The sequence below is a fragment of the Onychostoma macrolepis genome, chromosome 09 (assembly GCF_012432095.1).
Source record: "Onychostoma macrolepis isolate SWU-2019 chromosome 09, ASM1243209v1, whole genome shotgun sequence".
NCBI classification, from domain to species: Eukaryota; Metazoa; Chordata; class Actinopteri; order Cypriniformes; family Cyprinidae; genus Onychostoma; species Onychostoma macrolepis.
Window position 1 is genome coordinate 11797437 of NC_081163.1, and position 11829 is coordinate 11809265.

The 11829-nt window shown below is 37.8% G+C and overlaps 1 protein-coding gene across 4 annotated transcripts; it reads right to left on the reverse strand.

Annotated features, from left to right (window-relative positions):
- Positions 1 to 1062: 1062 nt before the first annotated feature.
- mab21l3 (mab-21-like 3) lies at positions 1063 to 8358 on the reverse strand. Of its 4 annotated transcripts, none has more exons than XM_058787390.1 (7): positions 5858 to 8358; positions 5484 to 5624; positions 5304 to 5375; positions 4711 to 5002; positions 3157 to 3338; positions 1554 to 1748; positions 1063 to 1445 (listed from the first exon to the last, which is right to left on the reverse strand). In XM_058787390.1, exons 1-7 carry the CDS (start codon positions 5903 to 5905, stop codon positions 1212 to 1214), a joined length of 1164 nt encoding a protein of 387 aa, XP_058643373.1. In that variant the 5' UTR covers positions 5906 to 8358; the 3' UTR covers positions 1063 to 1211. The 4 variants fall into 4 exon arrangements, with proteins under 4 accessions (XP_058643373.1, XP_058643371.1, XP_058643370.1 ...); XM_058787388.1 differs by having other exon boundaries at positions 5472 to 5624; XM_058787387.1 differs by lacking the exon at positions 5858 to 8358 and having other exon boundaries at positions 5472 to 5821.
- Positions 8359 to 11829: the final 3471 nt, after the last annotated feature.

Here is an 11829-nt window from a genome sequence, read left to right on the forward strand (position 1 = left end):
CCCACAATTTAAAATTATGTCTCATTTAAACTTCTACATATTCAAACTGGCAGTGTCACAATGTGTCAGAACCAGTTGCCATAACCTAGCCCAGTCAGGTGCCTATTATAATTCGTTATTATTATTTTAAATCAGAGGATTTTAAAAATAGTTAACCAATGATACGCATTAAAAAGAGCTTGTCAGTAAAACTTCGTAACGCCATTGGATCATCAAGCTCTCAGAGAAACCTCGTAACTTCACCCCGCCTCCTTTCAGATGGACGCGCCGCGCACAGCCTGGAGACAGATCTCCGCTTTTTCGCAATAAAAGAGTAAATAAATAATTGATGTTTGAATAGTACAGCGTTTTCTTTACTCAAACACTATGTCTGTAAAGGCTAATGTTTTTGTGTGTTTGAAAGCGGAGAAGAATTAGGCTATTTCAAGCCATAGCCTATAGGCTACTTTTGTACGTTTTAAATATCCTGTGCATAAGCGCTTCATTTGAGATTTTGGCCAAGTGTATTAAACAAGAAAAACTAAACGCCCATATAGCTACAATCAACGTTATATAACCTGTAAAGGTTGATGAAAGCATATAATTCACTTGCTGCCTCAGATAACAGTTACAGCCGTAAAACACAGCTCCATCTCAGTCATTCTCCGGTCAAAAACACTGTTAACTCCATTTGAGCTTGATTTTCATATAATGTTAAGAGTAAGTGTCTGATACAATAACAACGCTAACGACGGGGTGTTGATTAATTATTGCTTTTTCTACCTCTTGTAACAAGCGTTGCTGTAATCACAGTGCCCTCTGCTGGAAAGAATTAAGGGTTCCTATAGTACTGAATATGAGAGTTCAGCATGTAAAGTACATCTTATCTGAAAAGATAAGCAATTCATTGTCCAAAAAGGCATTGATTATTTGAAAATAAACAAAACAAAAACATCATATGAAATAAAAATGGTGCATTTCTGATGAGAAAATATTTAATTAAGTCAGCATGTCAATTATTCAACAAAGTTGGCCTACTGTTTAAAAAAAAAAAAAAAAAAAAAAAAAAGAATTCTGGTGAAAATTTCAGCATCAGACAGACATAAGGAAATACATGCATACTTACTTTAGCCAACCACAGCCTATTACCATGATCATCTCATCAATATGATGCAGTCAGAACAGAGCACAGCTAACATAGATCTATGCCATCTAACCCACAAAGGAAGCTTCTAATGAACGTATGTTCCAGGGTTGTCCAGGAAATTATTGATCTTCTTTGCCACGTCATCAAGCTCATTAGTATTGCTGTATTTCAGGAGGTTGTGAGATCGTACAAAATAATGCCGGAGATAATGCTGGCTAACACACTTATGTAGCTTTTGCACCAGCCGTAATACACATCCTCTGAAGTCTCTCCAGTCCCTGGTGCAGGGGTACTTCTCACATGTCCAGAAAAGCAGTGTCTAGATGACGTAAAGACAGTGGGAAAGTGTGTAAACCTGAATTTGTGTATAAGCATGATGTCTCAAAAACAAAAAAAGAGTGGAAGGCTGTTTTGCTTGGGCTGGTACCTGTAGGTGGTAGGCAGTGATGACGGGTTTGCTTCCAGGACACCAGACGTCCTCCTTGAGCTGTCTGACCACCCGATAACACTTCCTGCGGCAGCCGCCGTCGTCATCTATATTGCTCAACAGCACCTGCTCTGCTCGTGAGAATGACAGCAGCCAGTGGTAGTTTGATGTGGCCATTAGATTGAATCCAAACGACTGCGGGGGATTTAGAAGATTAATCATCATTGTATTGTATGTAAACAGTACTCAGGCCATTTTCTGTTTATTAGTTAATTGAAATATAGCTAATAATAATAATAATAATAATAATAATAATAATAATAATGTGACCCTGGACCACAAAACCAGTCTTAAGTCGCTGGGGTATATTTGTGGCAATAGCCAACAATACACTGTATTGGTCAAACTTATCGATTTTTCTTTTATGCCATAAATCATTAGGATATTAAGTAAATCATGTTCCATGAAGATATTTTGTACATTTTCTACCGTAAATATATTAAAACTTAATTTTTGATTAGTAATGTGTATTTCTAAGGTCTTCATTTGGACAACTTTAAAGGCGATTTTCTCAATATTTAGATTTTTTTGCATCCTCAGATTCCAGATTTTCAAATAGTTGTATCTCAGCCAGATATTGTCCAATCCTAACAAACCATACCATTTAGTCAGCTTTCAGATGATGTATCAATCTCAGTTTCAAAAAATTGACTCTTATTACTGGTTTTGTGGTCCAGGGTCACATATTAAATTAATGAAAAACCATAATACTGTGAAATGTGATTGCAATTTAAAATAGCTGTTTTCTAGTTTAGTGTACTGAAAAATGTAGTTTTTCCTGTGATAGCAAAGCTGAATCTTCAGCAGCCGTCACATCTTCAGAGTCACATGATCCTTCGGAAATCATTCTAATATGCTTATCTGGAGCTCAGTTGTTATAAATTATTATTGGCTCTCATTAATTATTAATAATGGTTCTTATTATTATCACTGTTGAAAATTTCTTTGCTGCTTAACATTTATGTGAATAACATGATTTCCTCAGTATTATTTGATGACTAGAAATCTCAGAAAAACATGTATTTGAAATAGAAATGTATTTATTCGAAATAGAAATCTTTTGCATCATTATAAATGTCTTTATCATTACTTTTGATAATTTTAATGTGTTCTTGCTGAATAAAAGTATTTTTTGTTCTTGTATTTATTTATTTATTTTTTACGTTACTCCAAACTTTTGAATGGTATGCATTATGGTTTCCACAAAAAATATATTAAGCAGCACACCTTTTTTACTTTGATAATAATAAGAAATGTTTCTTGAGCACCATATCAGCAAATTAGAATGATTTCTGAAGGATCATGTGTCACTGAGGAATAAAGTAATGGCTACTGAATCTTCAGCTTTCCCATCACAGGAATATATTACATTTTAAAATAAAACAGACAACAGTTCTTTTAAATATAATTTCACAATATTACTGTTTTACTGTATTTAAAAAAAAATAATAATAATAATAATAATATGAAAAAATAATAAAAATATATTTAAAAATTATTATATAAATTATGTGTGCAAATTCCTTTGTATATACCCACTGACCTTAATACAGCGAGCACGCTCTGCGGAGGGCCATCTTCGAAAAAGCCGAGGCCACCTAGCTCTCTTTGGCCAGTAGTTCATTAGCTCCAGTGTAGGAACCAATTCCACCTCAATTTGTGCCTCTGATGTTTCCACAGCAACACGCACCACTGACCCAACTGATTCCAGCACACTCACCTTACCTGTCAAAGAACGGCAAAAAGAAAGTTAAAACAAATGAAATGTAGCGTGTATATATGCTTTTACACTTTATTTATTGTGCACATTTATGCTTGTCCATGTACCCAAGTAGTATTTATTCCTGGATCAACATCGTTGTCAACCAGTCAGTTTTTAGGGTTAGAACTGGGGTTACTTAGGGGCTTGAACAAGCTATCAACCTATAGTTTCATGTGATTTTGGCTCATTTATATCATCACAATGTGCTAAAGGGTGTTCATGTGTGTGGAACACTGTGTCTACCATCAACACATTGAGCTTGTGAGTCAAATAAGAAAACAGTCTGTCTGTTTGGAGCTTTTTAAACTTCATACTATTTAATTCTAAAGATTGTCTTTGGTACTCACAATTTTTTCCCTCAAACCAGTTCAGTGAAAATCCCGCTAATAGCTAATTTCATTGGTTAAGGTTAGGGGTTGTGTTTGGTGTAAGCATTCATCACTGTGATTGACATGACCAATGAAATGTTTAGAATCAGCTGTGAAAAAAAATCATGCCTCATCTGTTTTCATAGAATCTCCTAATAGCAGCAAACAAGCTTTTACTGATAGGAATCTAAATACTTATAAGTCTACAGTGAGATCCATCTGAAACATTTGCATTTTTCTAATGTAATACAGTTTTCATACAAATTATTCTTATAACAATTATATATTATAAAAATTTGAGAGAAAAGTTAAAATAAATAATGTGGCCAATGTCGATAATTAACTTAATTATATAATTATTAAATTAGAATATATTACATTAAATTACATTAAATATTTCTCACTCATTTTACATAATTCTTTCAGGTTTCCATGTTGAAATTATGTTTTGATCTTAGATTGTCAATGCGAACTTAAGCACTACTGTATGTATGTATGTATGTATGTATGTATGTATGTATATATATATATATATAAAAATATATATATCAATTAGGGAGACACCAGCAAATATTGTAAATACCCTTGATACTCTGTTTGTGGTTTTCATGCAAACTCTGTTAGAGTTACTAGTTATGGAAGAAAAGAAAGAAAGAAAGAAAGAAAGAAAGAAAGAAATCAATCAATCAATCAATCAATCAATCAATCAATCAATCAATCAATCAATCAATCAATCAATCAATCAATCAATCAATCAATCAATCAATCAATCAATCAATCAAATCTGTAATCCCAGAAGAGTTGCATATCAGTAGAGTACGATTGTTGGACGATTATAGATTTTTGATTATTCACCAGACAATGTGTAAAAAATTAAATCGAAAACAGATAGAAATCTAATTTAGAAGCACCTTTTCTCTCATTCTGTCTGTTTGAGTAAACAAGTGGACACTATAAAAACTCTAACTTGTTAGTCCGCAGGTCTTAATGGATGCCTCCAGTTGCTCTTTGAAGACGTTCACCACCTTGGCAGGCACAATATCACCCTCAATGGTCATGCGGGTATCATGCCACTCCTGACTCGGATTGACGAAACTCTCCAGCTCCAGCCACTGGTGGAGCTTCTCTGGCTCACGGACCGGGGAGAGGAGACGAGACCCGCTCAGTGTGTAGTAACGCCATTGACGCGCACGCCTCTCCTTATAGCCCATCAGACCCTGTAGGGGCACTGAAATCAGGAACAGAGTTGGAGTGAGCACCTGCCGAAATGAACAAAATATCTATTAGTTTATACACAGAGCAATGAAAAAACAAAACAAAACAGCTGCAGTTTTACCAAATACATTCACATTTATATAATAAATAAATTATATGTAATGAATTGCCAACGAGACGAAATTTCATATATTACATTTTTATTATGCAAACAATGAAGATATAGGTTTATGACTATGCATTTAGTTTTATGTATTTTTTATATGCATCCATAATAGCCATACATGGTCCATGCATATATATTGCAGTACATTGAAAAATATTTTTGCTTTTTTTTTTGCTTACTTGGATGGCAGGGTTGTATGCACATCTTCCTCGGAGTAATGCAGACCATTTTGACACTAAAGCTGGCTGGTCCTAAATTGGATTGTGGACACCAAAGGAATTATGATGTTACAAAAGTAGCCATAATTAAAATGCAGTTATTCATTGTTTAATAGACAAGAGGCCTACATGAAGTATTACTTTGAGACTGGCATTATGAACTCCAGAGTTTGCAATGGACTGGAAACGAGCATCCTTTGAGCTGACTTCAGCTGTAAGATCTTTTATGATTTTCTGCACATCTTCCACGGACTTTGAAACCTGACGATGCCTGAGATCCACCTGACAATAACACATTCGGCCACCATTAACAGCACAACAGAACAAAATTAGCATCTTGTAAACAAACCAAAGCAGTCACCCTTTTCTTTGGGCTATGTGAATAAAACAAAATAAAATAAGAAATAATAAATTCTTTTAGCTGACTACAAATAAAATAAACACCATGATTCAGTTAAAGTTAATATTTTAGTCTGGTTTAGATCTCAGTGCCCATGACAGCATAAATAGGTCACCTGATTTTGCAAATAGTTGTCCAGATCTTCTTCTGTAAAGTTGGTCATTTTGCAGTCTATCCTTAGAAGTGCTCTCTTTGAATGCTATTTTTAAGTCTTCTTTCCAGCTGCAAAGCTTGATGTGAGGTCTTTGTGGCCCTTTTTGCGGTTCTTTTGTGTCCCCGTGTACGTGTGACACAGATTGTGCTAGGGAAAAGCACTTCAGCAGAGTCCCATTGATCTCACAATATTGATTTCTGAGATGCTAAAAAGCTCTCATGGTCCTCTGGGCAAATGAGTTCACCAATTGCTTACTCACATGACAGATCACACTCATAGAGATATTTGAATGTAAACATCTGTTTCGTTTTAATCTAGCAGTGTAGATAGTGGAATATACAAACATGCAGATGGATCCCACTAACTTCCTTCTACATGGTGTATTTATATCAGTCTGAATATATCCAATTAATATAAGCTAGTTTCAGAAACATCAAATAGAGACCATTTTATATATGAGATGATATAATTAATAATATATGGGGGGCAGTCGTGGCCTAATGGACAGAAAGTCTTGTAACCAGGGATGGGCAGTATTTCAAATACATGTATTTAAAATACGTATTTGAAATACTAAATACTATTTTTTATTTAAATACCTTTGACAAAATCTAATGTATTTTGTATTTAAATACATTTACTGTTAGTATTTTTGTATTTTCCAAATACATAAAATACTTTTTGCCAATCGACCTCTTTATTAGACTGCTGATTTCCTGTATCAACTAGTTCAGACATGCCACTTTCATTCATGTGAGCTGCAGCTGTATGACATCTTTACAGTTAGCTTGTTGGTGATTCTGGATTTTCAGTCAAATACATGCTGTTTTGTTGTGTATAAACCATACAAAATGCTTGAAATTGTTATATGTGCATGACTTTAACGTTAAAACAAGGTGATCTTGCTTTTGTGGGAAAAAAACATACCTGTCCCAGCAGGTAAAAAAAGAGCACTAGCAAGGGGAACATAGCATTAGCACTAGTCAGTCTTGTTAGGTTTTTTTTTTTTTTTAGATTTTGGTTATCAACTAGCTAGTCAAATGTGTTCATTAAACTTGCTATCATTACTGCTTGCTATGGCGATATGACAATGTATATGTCGGCGATGATATACAGTGGGGCAAAAAAGTATTTAGTCAGCCACCAATTGTGCAAGTTCTCCCACTTAAAAAGATGGGAGAGGCCTGTAATTTTCATCGTAGGTATACCTCAACTATGAGAGACAAAATGAGAAAAAAAAAAATCCAGAAAATCACATTGTAGGATTTTTAAAGAATTAATTGGTAAATTCCTCGGTAAAAAGTATTTGGTCACCTACAAACAAGCAAGATTTCTGGCTCTCACAGACCTGTAACTTCTTTAAGAGGCTCCTCTGTCCTCCACTCGTTACCTGTATTAATGGCATCTGTTTGAACTCGTTATCAGTATAAAAGACACCTGTCCACAACCTCAAACAGTCCAACTCCAAACTCCACCATGGCCAAGACCAAAGAGCTGTCAAAGGACACCAGAAACAAAATTGTAGACCTGCACCAGGCTGGGAAGACTGAATCTGCAATAGGTAAGCAGCTTGGTGTGAAGAAATCAACTGTGGGAGCAATTATTAGAAAATGGAAGACATACAAGACCACTGACAATCTCCCTTGATCTGGGGCTCCACACAAGATCTCACCCCGTGGGGTCAAAATGATCATAAGAACTGTGAGCAAAAATCCCAGAACCACATGGGGGGACCTAGTGAATGACCTGCAGAGAGCTGGGACCAAAGTAACAAAGGCCTCAAATCCTGCAGTGCCAGACGTGTCCCCCTGCTTAAGCCAGTACATGTCCAGGCCCGTCTGAAGAGGATTGGGAGAATGTCATATGGTCAGATGAAACCAAAATAGAACTTTTTGGTAAAAACTCAACTTCTGTCAGGACCACTATCGTCAAAAGATATATACTTAGCATAAGGTTTTGGTTTGGCGGTATGGTTCTGTTCTGTGCAAAAACTCCCTGCCCATCCATGCAGCCTGTCATGAATGAGCAGGGAGAGCAACAATAATAACCCCCCTAGGGTAAACAGAACAGAACAAGCAGATATCATTAAATGTACATAATGATATTTAAATGCATTTAAGTATGATTCAGCAAGGAATATCAGAAGACAAGTCCTGACTGCGAAAGGAGGAGTTGGGGATGGAGGAGGGTGATTTGCTCCTGAGCAAGCGGAAAAAGCTGTTGATTGATACGGAAGAGAGCTTATATAGGAATGCCGCGATAGGTGTTGTATTCCTATAGGTAGATACGATCAGCTGAGAATCAGCTGATGCAAGCTTGACTCACGTGACCTGCCAGAACTAACGCTAACGCTTCATTTCTGTCAGGACCACTATCGTCAAAAGATAGATACTTCGCATAAGGTTTTGGTTTGGCGGTATGGTTCTGTTCTGTGCAAAAACTCCCTGCCCATCCATGCAGCCTGTCATGAATGAGCAGGGAGAGCAACAATAATAACCCCCCCAACACAAACGATAGGCATGAACCCCCCCAACACAACGATAGGTCAGAACCACCCAAACCACAACTGATGGCATCCTGAAAGAAGCATATCCTTCTGAAAATAGCAGAGACTGGGGCAGCAGCCCCTTACGGAGAAGGCAGTGAAGGGGTGCTCTTCTTAATAAGCAGTTAAGAAGAGCAGCAAGCCCCTTACCGGAAGAGAGTAGCAGCGAAGGGATGCTCTTCTTAATAAGCAGTTAAGAAGAGCAGCAAGCCCCTTTATGCAATACCTGAAAAGATGCAGAAAAATTGACAGCTAGTTGACTCACTAAAATGACAGCCTAATTTGCAGCAAACACATGTACTGCAGCCATAGAAGCGAGCAATGAACAGTTCAGAGAGAGATCGCATATTCTACCTGACCTAAAGCTTCAGCATCCATTTAAAAACTATAGAAACAGCATATGATAACTCAAATCAACTCATCAGTTTACAGGTTGCCGTCTCCCATTGTGCTCGTTATGTTACGTGTCTTCAATCTGACAACCCACGTGAGTGAAGACAGAAATCCTTACCAATGCACTCGATTGCTTTGCAACAAGCATGTTGCAGTAGTCAGAGAAACTTAAGGAAATAGCAGTCCCAATAACTAGATGAGCCATAAGCAGCAAGCGTATTTCGAGAACAATCAGATGGCCTAACAACAGGTTAAATATTAGCTTATTGCTGTTGTGAATTTACCAAGTACCAGTACTTGCAGTACAACCAATAGCTTAAAGAAACAAGCTGGTCTAGCAACAAACATGATACTGAGCACTAGATAAGCCCTAAAAGCAAGCAAAATCCCAGTACCCTAACAGCTTTAAAGCAAAGACCTTCTGAAATAACGTAGACTGCGGCAGCATGCCCTTTAAGAAGAACAGAAGCAGCGAAGGGGTGCTCTTTAATCAGCAGCTGAGAAGAGCAGCATGCCCCTTTAATGCAGTACAGCATGTGGTCAATACCCGACGTTTAGGCAGCCCATGTTGCCCTTATCCAGATAATCGTTATCATTATAACCTTTGGTAGCAAGATCTACATACTGCCCTTTAAGTATCAAGCACATTACAGGTACACTGATTAAAGCAACAGCATATCAAATAGAAATAAAAATAGATAAGTTTAATGAAACAGAATTCCCAATACTAGATGAGTCTTAAGCAGCAACCTGTTTCATATCAGACAGCCTTAAACAACATATTAAAAACAAGCCTGCTGTGGTAGGTTTACTGGGTAATGTTACCAGCGTGACAAAATACAACCAATGAGCCTAAAGCAACAGCATGCCTAGCAAACACGTTACTAAACAACTGCCTTAACAACGAGCAATATTTGACGATAGCATAATTGCCAACATAGCATAAGACAATGAGAATGAAATAAGAACTTAGCTTAGCTTCGTGAAGACATTCAGAGATGAATAAAGGGTTAAATGTTCATTTTACGTGGATGCTTTAACCCTCCTTGATATCTTTACTTCTACCAGCGGGGAAGCAGATCTCGTGTAAAAGCGTTGATGCAATCACATTAGCACAACTTCAGCGATGATTTGCGGGCATTGCAGGCGAAGAGTCTATGTCAGTGATATAACGTTATGAGAAGCAGTACTTGAGAAGCTTATATCAATCGCGGCGAATTTGCGTTCAAGTTCACAAACTTGTTGAATCTGGTGAGAACCCCGTGGGAAGGAACCCCTGAAAATTCCTGACTGAAAGCTTTCCCGTAGAGATGGAATTCGCCATCTGATTTGCTCCTGAGCAAGCGGGAAAAGCTGTTGATTGATACGGAAGAGAGCTTATATAGGAATGCCGCGATAGGTGTTGTATTCCTATAGGTAGATACGATCAGCTGAGAATCAGCTGATGCAAGCTTGACTCACGTGACCTGCCAGAACTAACGCTAACGCTTCATTTCTGTCAGGACCACTATCCTCAAAAGATAGATACTTCGCATAAGGTTTTGGTTTGGCGGTATGGTTCTGTTCTGTGCAAAACTCCTGCCCATCCATGCAGCCTGTCATGAATGAGCAGGGAGAGCAACAATAATAACCCCCCCCCAACACAAACGATAGGCATGAACCCCCCGACACAACGATAGGGCAGAACCACCCAAACCACAACTGATGGCATCCTGAAAGAAGCATATCCTTCTGAAAATAGCAGAGACTGGGGCAGCAGCCCCTTACGGAGAAGGCAGTGAAGGGGTGCTCTTCTTTATAAGCAGCCAAGAAGAGCAGCAAGCCCCTTACCGGAAGAGAGTAGCAGCGAAGGGATGCTCTTCTTAATAAGCAGTTAAGAAGAGCAGCAAGCCCCTTTTATGCAATACCTGAAAAAGATGCAGAAAAATTGACAGCTAGTTGACTCACTAAAAATGACAGCCTAATTTGCAGCAAACACATGTACTGCAGCCATAGAAGCGAGCAATGAACGGTTCAGAGAGAGATCGCATATTCTACCTGACCTAAAGCTTCAGCATCCATTTAAAAACTATAGAAACAGCATATGATAACTCAAATCAACTCACCGTCTCCCATTGACATTGTGCTCGTTATGTTACGTGTCTTCAATCTGACAACCCACGTGAGTGAAGACAGAAATCCTGTCTGGGTTTTTCAGCATGACAATGATCCCAAACACACCGCCCGGGCAACGAAGGAGTGGCTTCGTAAGAAGCATTTCCAGGTCCTGGAGTGGCCTAGCCAGTCTCCAGATCTCAACCCCATCGAAAATCTTTGGAGTCCGTGTTGCCCAGCGACAGCCCCAAAACATTACTGCTCTAGAGGAGATCTGCATGGAGGAATGGGCCAAAATACCAGCAACAGTGTGTGAAAACCTTGTGAAGACTTACAGAAAACTGTCATTGCCAACAAAGAGTATATAACAAAGTATTGAGATGAAATTTTGTTATTGACCAAATACTTATTTTCCACCATAATTTGCAAATAAATTCTTTAAAAATCCTACAATGTGATTTTCTGGATTTTTTTTTTTTTTGTCTCTCATAGTTGAGGTATACCTATGATGAAAATTATTTCATATATTATAATTAAGGATTTTGTTGTCATAATGATAACAATAGCGCATACAAAAATAGTAAATTAACAGTTCCATCAGCTACATGGGTACTGCACCAGAGCCACCTCTTCAAGCGGGCCAGGGGATGCTTAAACGAACTGCACTGGATACGGTACAGAGCAGTCACACTTCTGAAATGAACTGGACTTTGGGGGCCAGTCGTGCTCAAGCACGGATCAGATCCCCTGAGTACATCCTAAATCTAAGTGAATAACAGATAGCACTGTAAGCACACCACAACTATAACCATAAAGGCACAAAAAAATAAAGCATAGGAACTACAGTAATGTACAGTATTTGAAAAATAATGTGTTTTTTGAACATTAAAGCATGTCAACA